The 17,407-nt window shown below is 36.8% G+C and overlaps 1 protein-coding gene across 1 annotated transcript; it reads left to right on the plus strand.

Annotated features, from left to right (window-relative positions):
• Window positions 1-6,150: 6,150 nt before the first annotated feature.
• Window positions 6,151-17,407, plus strand: ptchd3a (patched domain containing 3a). The gene is made up of 4 exons (XM_061713311.1): window positions 6,151-6,878; window positions 11,150-11,271; window positions 13,184-13,329; window positions 15,493-17,407. Exons 1-4 carry the CDS (start codon window positions 6,159-6,161, stop codon window positions 17,076-17,078), a joined length of 2,574 nt encoding a protein of 857 aa, XP_061569295.1. The 5' UTR covers window positions 6,151-6,158; the 3' UTR covers window positions 17,079-17,407.

A 17,407-nucleotide genomic window follows, 5' to 3' on the forward strand; every position in this document is an offset into this window, starting at 1 on the left:
AAAATCTAGTTAAAAAAGAGCAGCATGAACAATATTATTAAGATATAAGAAATAAAACACACTATTTACTATTTACAGTTCCACTTACCTGTGTATGGTAATAGTTCAAACAATACAATAGGAAAGGATTCAACTTGTGATTTTTCGTTCAAAGAGAAAATAAATCTTATTTTTCTTTCTTATTTTTATTTTATTAAAGATGTGTTGTTGTTTTTTAACCAAAACTATGATTGTTGAGACAATGAAATCACCCAAAAATCAAAGGAAATGTTTTTCACTTGATATTGCAATAAAACCTGTCCCAACATAATTACTTTATTAGTGTCAGTTCATGTCTTTAACACGTAATCTTTGTGGGATCTATGTCCACTAAGATGTTTATATCATAGAAAAGAACATTTGTTCAAGATTAAGTGTTGAAATAAAAAAAAAAAAATCCTCCTCATCAGTCTTTACCAGCTGGCTCCTGGTTGGGTTGGTGCTTGTGTGCGCTGGCCTGCTCTGTTTTTGATACACTTCATTCCTCTCTTATCTTATCAAGAGTATTAACACACAGTGAACTTCTTTTTCTCCACAGTCTGTTCTGTTCTGTCTTTTCTTTTCCTCTCTGCTTTGTTTGGAAGGTGAAGCAGAACAATCAGCCGGGCGATCTCAACATGGTGTTCACCTGAGGCTTCCCAGTTAATTACCCCAGACATTGATTTGCAGCTAACATACCTCTGCAGTGTGTGAGGAAGACGAGGCGGAGAGGACACCTAATGAAGGTGTCAGCAGGACATCGCCACCTGAAGATGTTGTTGTTGCTGTAGCGACTGAATTAATTTGCACTTTGATTTTCCAACTCTTTGCTGAACTCTTAGGGCCTGATTTACTAAAGGTTTGCGTGCGTAAAAACATGTGCAAACTTGACAGCACCCGCAAACCAAAGTGCCAGCTGATCTACTAACAGCGTGCAAAGAGGACTGCGCCTCTCAAATGAGCAAAATAGCACACGCTGTTCATTTAGTACTTTTGCTCCGATGAATAATCAATATGGGGCGTACCCACCAGAAATCGCTAAATACTGGGAGGGGAAGATGCAAATTGGTCCATTTACCACGTGCAATGAGATTTACCAAGCCTGAAAGTTTTTGCGTGGATTGTGATTGCGTCTGTATTTAATACGTTCGAAAGGAAGGTGCTAATTTCCACATGCAAAAGGAGAAATATTTTATTTGAATGTTAAATCGAGTATTATTCAGCAAAAGGTTGCCAAAGGAGGCACATTCATTTTTTTATTTGTGATAATAAATAAATCACGTGTTTTCATGGAGAAAAAAGTGTTTCTTATTGTGCGCCTATACTTGTTCTGCAGTCATACCCCGGTGTCGTGCCGTATTCAGCACCCCTGCCGTGAAAAGCACCCCCTCGTCTGACAAAAATGATATTCTCATTCCGTGTCACGTTCTGTTTAGCGTCCAGTTTTGTGTTAATGATTCATGTTTAAATGCGCTCATGGATTCCACAATAGTCATACTTTCCCACAATCACAGTCACAGATAACAAAAATCGGGTAAATGGTAGGGATGGGCGGTATGGACTAAAAAATGTATCACGATAATTTCTGGCATTTATCCCGATAACGATAAAAATGACGATAAAAAAATACCAATTCAACTCCACCTTTGTAACTATAAATGTATCTCGCTCTCAGATCCGCCATGTTTGTTACACAAAAACATCATCAACGGGAATTTATCCTTTTTTCTTTCTTTCTTTCTTTCTTTCTTTCTTTCTTTCTTTCTTTCTTTCTTTCAGGCTCATTTCTTTCGTTTTTTCTTTCTTTCCTTTCTTCCTTTCTTTCTTTCTTTCTTTCTTTCTTTCTTTCTTTCTTTCTTTCTTTCTTTCTTTCTTTCTTTCTTTCTTTCTTTCTTTCTTTCTTTCTTTCTTTCTTTCTTTCTTTCTTTCTTTCTTTCAGGCTCATTTCTTTCTTTCTTTCTTTCTTTCTTTCTTTCTTTCTTTCTTTCTTTCTTTCTTTCTTTCTTTCTTTCTTTCTTTCTTTCTTTCTTTCAGGATCATTTCTTTCTTTCTTTTTTTCTTTCTTTCAGGATCATTTCTTTCTTTCTTTCTTTCTTTCTTTCTTTCTTTCTTTCTTTCTTTCTTTCTTTCTTTCTTTCTTTCTTTCTTTCTTTCTGGCTCATTCCTTCCTTCCTTCCTTCCTTCCTTCCTTCCTTCCTTCCTTCCTTCCTTCCTTCCTTCCTTCCTTCCTTCCTTCCTTCCTTCCTTCCATAGGAACCATAAATTCGACTTTACACAAAAACATCATCAACAGGAATTTATCGTTTTTACCGTGAGATACAAATTCTTACCGTGGGGAATTTTTGTTGACGGTTTATCGTGAACGGTAAAATATCACCCATTCCTAGTAAATGGTTATTGATGTCATCAATTAATAGCCTGCTTACTGTGTTGTCTTCCATAATATTTGTAAATATATATAATATAAACTCCTAAGTATGTGTTTGTGTGAGTGTGTATATATAAATATATTGAAGTGTCAGTGTGTTGTTTTTTTTCTTGGTCTACTTATCATTGAATATACGAGGGGGTGCTTTTCACGGCAGGGGTGCTGAATACGGCACCACAATTTGCCTCTTCCACTAATATCTCTCTAACTCCAACTCGTCAAATTTCATTTTGCGCTCGCAAACCGTAAGACGCGCAACACCTCATTTAAATACTGCTGTTTGCACCTGTTATCAATTGCGCGAGCATTCTTAGTTGATCACCCGCAAAACACACAACAACAGCACGTGCAAACTTTTTCAGTGCACACGCAATTTAGTACGACGGAGTATTAGGGCCAAACTAAGACAAAAAAAATGTGGAAATTACGAGAATAAAGTCATAATATAATGAGAATAAAGTCGTAAAATTACGAGAATAAAGTCGTAATGTTGTGAGAATAAAGTCGTAATATTACGAGAATAAAGTCGTAATATTACGAGAATAAAGTCGTAAAATTACGAGAATAAAGTCGTAACATTACGAGAATAAAGTCGTAATGTTGCGAGAATAAAGTCGTAATATTATGAGAATAAAGTCGTAATATTATGAGAATAAAGTCGTAATATTATGAGAATAAAGTCGCAATATTACGAGAATAAAGTCGTAATATTATGAGAATAAAGTCGTAATATTATGAGAATAAAGTCGTAATATTACGAGAATAAAGTCGTAATATTACGAGAATAAAGTCGTAATATTATGAGAATAAAGTCGTAATATTATGAGAATAAAGTCGTAATATTACGAGAATAAAGTCGTAATATTATGAGAATAAAGTCGTAATATTATGAGAATAAAGTCGTAATATTACGAGAATAAAGTCGTAATGAATAAAGTGGTAATTTATGAGAATAAAGTCATAATATTATGAAAATAAAGTGGTAATTTATGAGAACTCTAACAGGAAGAGCATCTTCTCCCTGTGTTAAAATGAAGAATATTGAGCATCTTGTGAAGTTATATTTATAATATATTACAACTTTATTCTCGTAATATTACGACTTTATTCTCGTAATATTACGACTTTATTCTCATTACATTATGACTTTATTCTCGTAATTTCCTTTTTTTGTTTTTTTTTTGGCCGTAATACTCCGTCGTAATTTAGTACTCCTTATTTAGGATCTTAGTAAATCGGGCCCTTAGTGCCTTACGGCTGTTAAGTGTTTCTGATAAGTTTGCAGGCAGGAAGCGATGGTTATTTTCAAGTTTAGCAAAAAACGGGTGAAAGGTCCTGAAAGAGATTACATTTCACTGATGGCTCCCTGAAGGTTCCTCTGCTGTCGTTGGTAATGGAAACAGAATCTATGTCTCACTCTCAAAATGAGAGTTCAACGACCCGGAGATGGATCCGTGTGAGATGAGATATGAGCGTCACCTCGGAGGACTCGCCGGGTCCAGACCGGCAGCTGATTGACAGGAGCTAAGTGACGGGGAAGGACTCGGAGGTGTTAAAATGACACTCCAGCGCCGAAAAATGAGAGGAGGTCAAGGTTCACGTGCAGCATGGGGCGGCCGGGGTTGATGTATGATGGAAAAACCTTTTCTCTGAGAAAAAGCTGTCAGGATAACAGATTAAAAAGATAAAGCAGATAAGATATAGAAAGGAATGAAGAAAAGATAAAGATAAAGCGGATTCCAGTTTGTAAAAGCAGCCTGTGTAAACATACTGGTCCAGGCCACACGAGGGCAGCATATCCCGAGAAACTTCAATAGTCAGCAGGTGAGACACACAAAGAGCACAGTAACCCCCCCCAAGGTCACTCCACCAGGAATAATAAGTGTGAAGAACAGTGATTGTAAAAGTACAGTACCGTAGATGTCGATCTTAGCCTACAATAGCAACAGTCGCTCAGCCTTCGTCTCAGCCACAAGGAAATGTTTCCACCTGGATCGTATTTCCTCCCATTAACTTCCACTTATCAAAGTCGGCAGTCTAAACAGAAAGACCAGGGCCTCTTTTTACCAGGCCAACTCCTCCAGCTCCTCCGTCCGGGGGGATATTGAAGTATTCCCTGGACAGTAGCGACTTTTTGTAAACTAGAATGGATGGACAGATTTGATCAGAATGAATATAAAGTGACACTTGTCTAGTTCAGGGGTCGGCAACCCAAAATGTTGAAAGAGCCGTATTGGACCAAAAACACAAAAAACAAATATGTCTGGAGCTGCAAAAAATGAAAAGTCTTGTATAAGCCTTAGAATGAAGGCAAATGGCGAAAGGCCAAATGTCAAGAAAAAAGTAGAAATGTTGAGAAAAAAGTCGAAATGTTGAGAAAAAAGTCGAAATTTCGAGAAAAAAGTCAAAATGTCGAGGAAAAAGTCAAAATGTCAAGATTAAAAAAGGAAAAAAGAAAAAAAAGGAAAAAAAGAGAAAATAAAGAGAAAAAAAGAAAAAAAAAGGAAAAAATAAGGTCAAACATTTTTGAAAAAGCTCCAGGGTTAGGGTTAGAGCCACTAGGGCGGCGCTAAAGAGCCGTATGCTCTAGAGCCGCGCGTTGCCGACCCCTGGTCTAGATCATAGCTAAACCGAGCTATAATAGCTCCTCTGTGCTGAGTTGTGTTTTTTCCGTCTGTTTGTCCATTTCTAGAATAACTGGGTTTGAACAGCTCTGCCAGAGATGGCATCACCCAGGTAATCTACAGGTGACAACACAAAGGTTTTTCTCCAGTTGTTTGTATAAACTCTATGATCAGAAGCTTTATATTATAGAAGCAAATTTATTTGGACATCATCCACAAAACAGCAAATGATGTTCTTTAAAGATTGATCCCAAGGGGGGAATGTATAAGGAAAGCACCAGCGGGCCCAAAATCCACCCTTGGGGTACTCCATGAGAGAGCGGCCACAGAAGAAGTAAATATCCCAGAAATAAACCCTGACAGTCAGAATCCGAGCCAATCACATTGACTTGAAATGCCCACACACTGTTTAAACTTATCAGGTGACCAATTTTAAACCAAACAAACCAAAAAAACAGGCTCTTATATTGGACTAAAAGAGAAGAGAATTCAAAGGTTGTGGAGAAAATGTCTTAAGCAGAGAGTTTCATAATTTCCTTGTAAAGAAAGTGAATGAAGGCGACAATAAAGTTCTGTTTGATTTCAACATGACGAAGCAGTGTAGGTGAACTTTTACCTTCAACACAAAGAATGTCATGTGCCGTGATTTTTCACAACTGTTTTTATGACATTGCTTGCCTCAGATTTGAGTCATCAGCCTCATAAAAAACACCTTATTGAGCTAAACCAAACAGATAGCGATTTATTGACATAATTCCACAGATTGCACGCCTCTAAGTGGCTGCAACATAAAGCAATAGAACGGGATGCCGAAATCTACTGTATGTCATGACTGTCATATTTTGGACAGGTTCCTTGTGGGTTGTCTTGTATTGCAGTTTTATTATTTAAAGGAACTTCTTATCTTCTTTATTTTACAGTAACCCAGATACTCTCCCTTTCTTCTGCTTCCCAGTAAGGCTAATTATCAACTGCCCTTTGTAACTTTAATAAAATAGGTGTGTTTGGAGGGATATACTGCAGCAGCCACAGCCTTTATAAGGATGCAGTTCCCTCACATGCGAAGTGCTTGTCCTCCTAGATCAGATATGGGTTGCAGACGCACAGACTGCCTCTCCAAGCCTCTGTCAAACCTTTTTGGAAAGCTCGGAGCAGCGGTAGGCTCCCACCCTTATTATTTCTTCGTTATTCCCATCCTTCTCACGGCAGCTCTCGGTGGAGGCTTCAGTTTCGTTAGAGAGAGGGAGGACAATGATCTTGAGCGGCAGTACACGCCTAAGAAAGGGCCTTCAAAGGTAACAAGAAGCTTCATAAAAGACAATTTTCCCTTCGATTATTCCATGTTTTCTGAAGAGAGGATGTATGAAATGGGCAACTTTGCGTCCATCATCGCCGTGGCGACCAGTAACGATGGCGTACTTGAAAGTCCTGCCTTTGAGGACGTCGTCGCTCTCAACAACAAGATCCTAGATATCACTGTGGACGAGGGGCGGCTGGGGTTCGATGATCTGTGCGCCAAGGCCCACGGAGAGTGTCTCTCCAACATCGTCCTGGACGTCGTTGACTCCAGTCGAACCAATGGAACCAACTTCACCTACCCAGAATATACGTACAGGTCCAGCTCGGTCTTTCTGGGTCCTGCGTTGGGGGGCGTCGTCACGGACGGCAACAGCACGGTCAGAAGCGCTCAGGCTGTAAAGCTACTCTACTACCTTAATGACCAGAAAAACACTACTGAGAAGTCGGAGATGTGGCTGAGGAGCTTCAAAAACATCCTGTCGGGGGAGATGGACAACAAACAGATTGACGTATGTATCACAGTCGTATCACTCTGATTCATAAGACTCTTTCTTATTTAAAGCTAAAGAGCATAGCACAGGTTATCATGCACTCATTGGTCTGGAGAGATCTCGACTGGTAATAGGCACAAAGGGTTTTTGTAGTTCAGAAGTCGGCAACCCGCGGCTCTAGCGCCGCCCTAGTGGCTCCTGGAGCTTTTTCTAAAATGTTTGACCTTTTTTCTCCTTTTTTTCTTTTTTTTCTCTTTTTTTTCCTTTTTTTCTTCTCTCTTTTTCTTTATTTTTTCTTTTTTCTCTTTTCTTCTTCTTTTTCATTTCATTTTTAATCTTGACATTTCGACTTTTTTCTTGAAATTTTGACTTTTTTCTCAACATTTTGACTTTTTTTCTCGAAATTTTGACTTTTTTTCAACATTTCGACTTTTTTCTCGACATTTCAACTTTTTTCTCGACATTTACTTTTTTCTCGTCATTTCGACTTTTTTCTCAACATTTAGACATTTTTCTCGAAATTTTGACTTTTTTCTCGTCATTTCGACTTTTTTCTCAACATTTAGACTTTTTTCTCGAAATTTTGACTTTTTTCTCAACATTTCGACTTTTTTCTCGAAGTGCATAATGAAAAAAATAATCTTCCCCCAGTTATAACTAATATAGAAACTTTTCATTTTTTGCGCCTCCAGACATATTTGTATTTTGTGTTTTTGGTCTAATACGGCTCTTTCAACATTTTGGGTTGCCGACCCCTGTTGTAGTTGATCATTTTCACTCAAAATAGCTGTGAATTAATGCTGGATTAAGAATAAAATCTCACTTTATTTCATAAAAACTATAGAAATGTTGCTAGTTAATGATTAATTGAGTCATATGATCACACGTCTATATTTTCTTTAGACAACACTGATGAAGATGCTCAAAAATAATCACAAAATCGCTTAAGTTACTGGAAAGAGCAACGTGATGATAACACCGACGAGGAATCACTTTGACATTTCTTGACACTCTTGACAAACTTTATTTATTCTCTTTTTTAGCTCTTATTTTGTGGTTTTTGCAGCTATTTTGGGTGAGAAACAGATTTATGTTGACTTAAGTTCTTAGGACAGAGAGTTTTTGGGAGAGAATCAAAAATAACAAAAATCACAAAGCGACCTGAGAAGAGGTTTAAAAATGGCCGTGCAACTGAACACAATAATTGTGTCACACATGATTTTCAGTTCATCTCAACAAGACTTTATTTCTTAATTCATTTTAAACCTAAGGACACGTGTACTCCTATATATGGGATCATTTTCATCCTTTTTTTTTTGCTTTTCAAAGCAACTCAGCAACTAAAAACTTCACAGAATTTAGACAACTTCTCTTCCCACAGAGGTCAGATTAGATCAGTGCAAACTTTTGCAGCTGATTATGACCAGAAAAAATATAAAAGAACATGTTTTTCCAAAGATTATTAAAGATCATTACAAGAATAAGTGCAGATTGATTGTGGACTTGGTTGTTGTTGTTTTAAGTTTCTTTGTGGTTTGTTTGCAAAATTTGCAAAATTGCCACAAGAAAATTGAAATCCAACCAAAACAAACTAAAAGAAAATCACACAAAACACTCTCAGTTTTTTTGTTTCTATGAGATTCCCGCCATCTTTTCTTTCTCTTTACCACAACTCTGTGTTGTTTTTTGTTGCATTCATTTTATGTCTTTATCTTTGTTCGGAGCTATTTAAATATCGTCACAAAAAAAGGTGTAAAATGTTCACAAATAAAAAACGACTAAGTGTTTTTTGCCCATTGAAGACAAACAGTAATCCTCTCAAATGGGGAAAAAATAACCCCAAATTTTCAGAAAAACTTCCTTTGAACATGTGTCTCAGACTTGATGTTGCTCAACTCATTCAACAGTTAATGCCTTTTGTAGATTAATATTTAATGACATGAGATCGTCATGTGAGGGTGAAGGTTGAGTTAGGAAGCACGTGGACAAACAAAGTGGAAAAACACCAGTTAGGCACCAGCTGTAGCAGCTGTTTTGACTGGCGAGACCTATTTCCTCTGTTTTATGGCCTTTGCTCTTTGTTCGGCTCTAAAATTACGGCACAGTGACGGGAAATACGTTTATGACCATGTAAAACTAGGATAGAGAACATGTGACTTATTGCATATTGTTATTTTGGTTGTCAGAGCTTCTCTGGAAAGGAGGCCTTTTCATAAACTTGAAATCAAAAGTAAGAGTAGAAATTCAAAATCTGGGGCCGGATTCACCAATATGTTCTTAAGAACGATCTTAAGAAATGTCTTAAGATCTAAAATTAAGATGTTCATAAGAAAGTTCTTAAGTGCAATTCCTCAATATTTTCTTAAGAACCGTCTTAAGAACTGTCATTTCTTACGAATTTCTTATTTTTCCTACTTAAGAACTTCTTAAAATATGTCATTGCACGCGCCAACAAACAACATTTATACATAAATATATTATATATATATATATTATATATACAGGTAGTTTGGTCTTAACCGTCAGTCACTCACTAAACATGGAGAAGGAGAAAAAGAGATGCAGGAACTTTTCAAGGTTATGGTGGATGAGATTAATGTGATAAAAAAAAATACTATTGGGGAAAATTAATAATAATGAACTACCACGCTAACTAACATGCTAACAAACAGTTAACAGGCTCTTTGTGTAATTAATTACAAAGTATATCCTCAAACTATGACCTACTAGTCTAAACTTGTCTAAAATGTGTTGAAAAAGGTGATATTAGAGTTTTACCTTTTCACAGAAGAAATTTTAAGACAGTTCAAGGTTGTCTTAAAGTTAAGAAAAAAGTCAAGAACAAATTTGAGAACTTTTATTTCAATAATACCATTTATTCTTAAGTTTTTTTTAAGAAGAATCTTAAGAAGAAAGTTGAGAAAATGCTTAAGAACTTTTTTGGAAAATATGACTTTTTCTCTTTTTTCTTCTTAAGACTGAACTTAAGAAAAAAAATTACACTTAAGAAGATTTTTTTTCTTAAGAATGTTTTGTGAATGCGGCCCCAGGTTGACGTAAACTGATGTAGTAATTTAAACAACACAAAACACATTCCTTTAATCTTTTTCTCATATGTTTATGATATAAATACTACGACGCCTGGCACAAGTCTGGATCGTGTCTCCAAAGAAATACACTCCAGGTCTATCACCACATAATTGAATGCTGAAGGCGGTGCTATGATTTAGAGAATCACACTTTTTCTTGGTGTATTTTAAGCTGTATTTTAGTATTAGGGCCAAACTAAGACAAAAAAAATTGGAAATTACGAGAATAAAGTCATAATGTTGCGAGAATAAAGTCGTAATAGAATAAAGTCGTATTATGAGAATAAAGTCGTAATATGAGAATAAAATCGTTATATTATGAGAATAAAGTCGTAATATTACGAGATTAAAGTCGTAATATTACGAGAATAAAGTCGTAATATTACGAGAATAAAGTCGTAACATTGCGAGAATAAAGTCGTAACATTACGAGAATAAAGTCGTAATATTATGAGAATATAATTTATGAGAACTCTTCTCCCTGTGTAAAAATGAGGAATATTGAGCATCTTGTGAAGTTATATTTATATGTTTATAATATATTTAATATTACGACTTTATTCTCAAAATATTACGACTTTATTTTCGTAATTTTACGACTTTATTCTCGTAATTTCCATTTTTTTGTTGTCTTAGTTTGGCCCTAATACTAAAATACAGCTTAAAATACACCAAGAAAAAGTGTGCTTCTCTAAATCAAAGCACCGCCTTCAGCATTCAATTATCTGGCGATAGACCTGGAGTGTATTTCTTTGGAGACACGATCCAGACTTGTGCCAGGCTTTATCTGTGGGACAGATGGGCTCAGTCTCGACTGTTTTCATGGCTGAGCTGATGAAAGTAGTCGTGGGGGATCGGCGGTAATCACCAGCTGAAGCAGCTGAGATAGACTGATGAATACACGGGAACTTATCATTACTAAAAATGCATTTAGATAGTATAAACCTCCGTAAATAAACGTGGATTATCTCATAGTGGGATGAGACGTTGCTGCTTTGACAAAGAGAGAAACATTATCTGATAGAACAAGGTAGGCAGAGCGTGATCATAATCACTTAAGCGTATTTTTACACTCCCAAGATAATGTCCTTAAATCCAAGCTGTGCCGACGGTCGGTGGGGTGTCATGACATCCGTGGGTAAACACCATTTTCCAGCTAAAGGGGTCATGTTGTGCTCTTTCTGCTGCGCTCTGTTGCAGGTGTCTTACTACACCTCCAAGTCCAAGCAGGACGAGATTGACGGTCACACCACAGATGGCTTCCCCTTATTCCTCATCACGTATGCCTGTGCCATCACCTTCTCTGTGATATCCTGCCTGAGGTAAGAAGCGATCGGTGACTGTCACGCAGGGAGAGATTCTGGCTGCAGGCCAAGTCAGGAAAAATACACTGATCACATGAAGAAACACTGAACTACTTCTGTTTTACCAGTACCAGGAAGGACAAAGTCAAACTACTATCAATATTCTCAGTCATTAGGCACATTTTTATTTATTTTATGATCAAATACTCATCTAACGCTGCACCTTAATGACTTTACAGTGCAAGATATAAGTAACTCATTAAGATATGTCACAAATATCCACACATGAAACGTGTTCTGACACAGTTTATATCTGAAACAGTATTTAAATGTAAAACAGGTCACACAGCTCTGGACTCTGGACTGAGTTGATATTATATTCAGGTCTTGGTGTATTGTGTGTAAGTTGGTGTCACATAGTGGTTTAGACCTAAAAGACTTCACTTATAACCAGTACTCGAGTTGTAAAAGAAAATCAGGGGGGATGGTGGATTTTATCATATGGGGACAGATAATTTGCGCTGATTACAAATAATATAATATATTACAAATAATAGCACTGACCAAAACACCTGCAGAAATACTGCAGGAATGACATAGCAGCAGTTAAATGCAGCCTTCTGTAAGCTTTAAATATCCACTGGGCTTACATCAAATACATCAAAACACAACAATAAAAAACAGTTTTCTGAACTTATCAATATGACTCTGTCCTTCACAGAATAAGTAAAATGGATCACTGCAAAAACTCAAAATGTTAACAAGAATATTTGTATTATTTCTAGTTAAAATGTCTAATTTTAGTAAAAAAATCTCATTACACTTAAAACAAGACTCATCACTGGTAAAAACAACAATTTTCACTTGTTTCAAGTAGATTTTCACTTAAAATAAGTAGAAAAATCTGCCAGTGGAACAAGATTTTTTTGCTTGTAATAAGAAGATAAATCTTGTTCCACTGGCAGATTTTCCTACTTATTTCAAGTGAAAATTTACTTGAAACAGGTGAAAATTGTCAAATAAGTTATTTTTCTGGTGTTATTTTTCTGGTGATGACTCTAAATGTTGAAATAGCAGTAAAACCACATTCATTGATGAAATGACATAAGGGATGGAAAGGGGGGATGGCAGTTTTACAGGGGGGATGATTTGGACCGTTTTTATTTCAGGGGGGGATGCCATCTCCCCTCATCCTCCCTCAACTCCAGTACTGCTTATAAGAGATATTACACAAATATTCTTTGTTTCTTCCTTTTTTCTCCACCAACTGAGATCCAGACTGTTGCCACTTCCAGTCGTTAAAACAGAGTCAGCCTTTTGATGCAAATATCGAACACTAAGTATGATTATTTTAGTTAATTCAAGCTGTCGTTTTTGGGTAAAGTTAGTACGGAATAAACTGGCTACTCTTGCAGCGACTGTTATCTTTGTTATCCAGTGAATTTGATTGCATCATGTAATATGATATATAGATAGATATAGATAGTTAGATAGATAATATATTTGTACGTTTTGACCGTATAGAAACGTAATTCTCGTCAGTTATGTGAAATAAGACCTGGAAACAGGCATTGTGGCATAGAATTGTCTAATTGGTTTAATTCACTGTATGAATTGTTACAGATTACTTTTGTAATACTGTATTTGACCCAATCTTTGTACGTTTTGACCGTACTATTTAACAACTTTTGTTTTTGATTATTTTACCTCTTTTCTTATCATTTTATTTCATTTTATTTGTTATTTACTGTCTAATTGTGTCTTGCCGCTTCTAATGTTGATGTAAAGCACTTTGAATTACCTTGTGTTGAATTGTGCTATACAAATAAACTTGCTTTGCCTAATATTGCATCACGTTAATCTTCCTGCATCTGCTTGTTGTCTTTATTATCTGTGTCAAACATCTACTGTGTGTCTCTGTCCTTGCCAGAATGGACAATGTGAGGAATAAGATGTTGGTGGCCGTCTTCGGCGTCGTCACCGCCAGCCTGGCGGTCGTGTCCTCGTTCGGCTTGCTGCTTTACATCGGAGTTCCTTTTGTCATAACTGTGGCCAACTCTCCGTTCCTGATCCTCGGTGAGGAAACGCACCTTCAACTCTTTTCATTTAAATTAATTAATGAATACATTTTTATTTCAAACATGTATATAAAATGAAAGAAAAAATAATAATAAAAAGATAAACATTTACATCTTCATATTCACATATGTTTGAAAAAAAGGAGTAGGAAGAAGTGTACACTTTTTCCTAGTTCCTACCCCTTCATAACTATGGATTTACATTATTGCTATTGTTATATCTACACAATATCCATATAAATATAATCTATATAAATACTACGTAAACATGCCTATTATTACATAATTATCCATATATAAGTATATAGACAATATAAATATTACATAAATATTATATCAATATCTAGAAAATACAACTATTATATAAATCTATATAAATATACACTATATAAACTACATAAATATCCCTATAAATATATGTGCTACATACCCAATAAATATATAACATATATTACATAATTTTAACTATCCCTCTCAACAAATAATATATAAAAAGGAAAAAAAAAAAGCCAGTGAGGCATGTTTTTGTTTATGATTGTTATGATTTGTATTATACTGTATTTATCATGATTATTATTTAACTATTGTTCTATTTTTTTTTTGCATGTTCGAAATAAAGTTTTTCTTTCATTCATTCATTCATTCATTCATTCATTCATTCATTCATTCATTCATTCATTCATTTATACTACATAAATATCCACATAAATATCTAAACATATCTTAAGCAAGTATAATATACCATTTTTCCCTATTTTATTTGTTTCTCACACTCCTCGTTAACCCATTTCCTCTTCCATATACCTGTTTATAAATCATTTTTTGTATTTCTTTTTAAAACAGATTTATGTTATTACTTTGTTTCATTTCCTGCTCCAAACTGTTCCACAGAGTCTCCACAGTTCCATATGCACATGCTTTTCATTGTTGTTCGTACTTTATGTTTTTTAACCTTTGTCTGGTGTTAGCTTTCTGTTACATCTCCGATGTTAACGGGTCGGTTTTGACCCGTGTTTTAAATTATCTCTAAAATACACTAAAAGCAATTATCCATCATCCAATTTGTTTCTCATCTCTTGGTTACATTGTTAGGCTTCCTTATCCATGAAAATATTGGTTTTAATATTTTTGGTATGGGACTCTGGGCCTTTTTTTTGTCAGTATAGCCCTTAATTTCAATTTTAAAAACTGGTAAAATGAGCCTCAAGAGAATCATATGAATAAATAAAAGGTTGTTCTGTTACCTGGCTATTACGGAGAGGTATTAGAACACATATCTTAAATAAATTTGTTTCAGTTATTTTTTCATTTTAATATTATTAACTATAGTAACATCTATGGTGTTATGGGTAAATTTCGACCCATTTACTTCAAGGAAATATCGGGTTGGATTAGGGCTGGGCGATATATTGAGATTTTTTTACATTTTTTTTTTAATGATTTTGATATAGCTTATTTCGTGACAAATTGACTTGAATGTTTTATTTGAGATTTGCACAAATGTTTTGTTATTTGCACAACTGTCAACCTCAGTGGAAAAGTCTGCCTGTTACTGTCTACATTGTATTAATTGCACAGTGTATTTTAATTTAATTGTTATGCAGGAAAGGGATATTTGTTTTATTCTATTCAAAAAGCATTTTTATTCTATATATGCAGGCAGTTTATTTTTATTTCATTTGTTTATACATTTTGATATTGTGCAGACCTCTGTTAATAAAGGTGACATTTGGCACGAGGCTTTGTATTAAAACTGACTGTTTTTTTTTAAGGGTTTGCCTCAGAAAAAAATGAAGCTAACAGAGATGCTATGCTATAATGCTTTGGGGGAAACCCCAATTATGGCACAGAAAAAATATCGATATATATTGAGTATCGCCATTCAGCTAGAAAATATCGAGATATGACTTTTGGTCCATATCGCCCAGCCCTAGGTTGGATATTATTTTGTTGAAATAAAGGTTTCTGACAAAGTCAAAAAGCCTTGATGCAATAAATGCATTTTTGTGGTAGTTTTATGAATTTAAAACCTAAGAACAGGTCGGTGGCGACCCTAACAACAGACGAAGGTTAAAATTTAGTTCTCCCCTTACAGAAATGCTTTTCAATCAATTTAATTTTGCTCAAACATGTCCCACTTTTTTAAATCTTTTTTTTCCAGGTATTGGCCTCAACAACATGTTCATCATGGTGTCCGACTGGCAACACAGCCAGGTGAACGACGCGGTACCGAAGCGGCTGGCTCGCACCTACAAAGACGCCGGCTTACCGATCACCATCACCGCCCTGACGGACGTCCTCAAGTTCTTCATCGGAACCACGTCCGACTTCCCCTCACTGCAGTCCTTCTGCTGGTACACGGCCACCTCCATCTTGTTCTGCTACTTCTACACCATCACCTTCCTGGGGGCCTTCATGGCCCTGAACGGCCGGAGAGAGGCCGGAAACAGACACTGGCTGACCTGCATGAAAGTGCCCTCAGAAAAAACCGACGACCATCCGAAGATGTACAACCTCTGCTGTGTGGGAGGTGAATATGATGAGGTCACGGGAGCAGAGAAGAAGAAGCAAGCGACCTATTTCTTCAAGGATTATTACGGCCCGTTTTTGATGAAATCCTGGGTGAAGGGATTGGTTATCCTGATTTACATGGGTTATTTAGGTGTAAGTATTTACGGGTGTTTTTCAATACAGCAGGGGATTGAGCTTCACGATCTGGCAGCAGATAACTCGCATGTTACAAAGTTCATTAAGAAGGATAGGGAGCACTTCTCAGATTATGGTCCATCGATTATGATTGTTGTGAACAAGGAATTCGATTACTGGAACAGGAGCCAAAGACTGGGACTTCAGGGATGCATCGAAAACTTCACAGCCACCCGGTTCGTAGATCCCAACATCTACACCTCTTGGCTCGACTCTTACTTGTCATACGGACAAGAGAGAGACTTGGACCTTGACGATAAAGAGGTTTTTCTCGGAAATCTCACAAATTTCCTTGAGGCGTTTCCTATTTTTAAGCAAGACGTGAACCTCACTGGAGATGCCATCTATGCATCGCGGTTTTTCATCCAGATCGTCGATCTTGCCAACGCTCAAGATGATTTCGACATGTTCAACAGTCTCACCTACATTGCAAAAACATGCACTCCATCTCTCCTAGCTTACCACCGTATCTTTATCTTCTATGACCAGTACGACGTGGTTATAAAAACCACCATTAAAAACGTTATGGTGATCACAGCTGTGATGTTGCTCATCTCCCTCCTGCTCATCCCCAACCCCAGCTGTTCCTTTTGGGTGACCATTTCCATCGGCTCAGTGACCGTCGGGGTGACGGGTTTGATGACGCTTTGGAAAGTCAACCTGGATTCCATATCCATGATCATCTTCACCGTCTGCATCGGCTTCACCGTCGATTTCTCCGCCCATGTGGCCTACGCCTTCGTCTCCAGCAAAAAGACCAGCGCCAACGAAAAGGCGGTGGACGCCATCTCCCATCTGGGTTACCCCATTCTTCAAGGTGCCCTCTCCACCATTTTGGGGGTGTTGGTGTTGGCTATGTCGGAGTTTCACACCTTCAGGATGTTCTTCAGGATCTTCTTCCTGGTCATGTCTCTGGGAATGCTTCATGGCCTCGTTTTCATCCCAGTCATCCTCTCAACGTGTACATGCAGCACGGAAAGTGCAGAGACGATAAGTGCGGATGAGTGCGAAGAGAAGGACTTGAAAGTGAGCAGACTCTGACCACTAGAGGTGCTGTGGAGCACTTTGAGCAGGAAGACTGAACTGCAAATCCCTTTAAAGCAGCACAACGTAACTTTCAGCTTTTGTTGAGTTTAGCGGCTCCTTTGGACAAAAGCGGTAGTGCTTTACCAGTAGTGTGGAATAGGAATGGGCGATATTTTACCGTTCACGATAAACCGTCAAAAAAATTCCCCACGGTAAGAATTTGTATCTCACGGTAAAAATGATAAATTCCCGTTGATGACATTTTTGTGTAAAGCTGATTTATAGTTCTGCGTTACGTACGTGAAGGAAGGAAGGAAGGAAGGAAGGAAGGAAGGAAGGAAGGA

The sequence above is a fragment of the Cololabis saira genome, chromosome 22 (genome assembly GCF_033807715.1).
Source record: "Cololabis saira isolate AMF1-May2022 chromosome 22, fColSai1.1, whole genome shotgun sequence".
NCBI classification, from domain to species: Eukaryota; Metazoa; Chordata; class Actinopteri; order Beloniformes; family Belonidae; genus Cololabis; species Cololabis saira.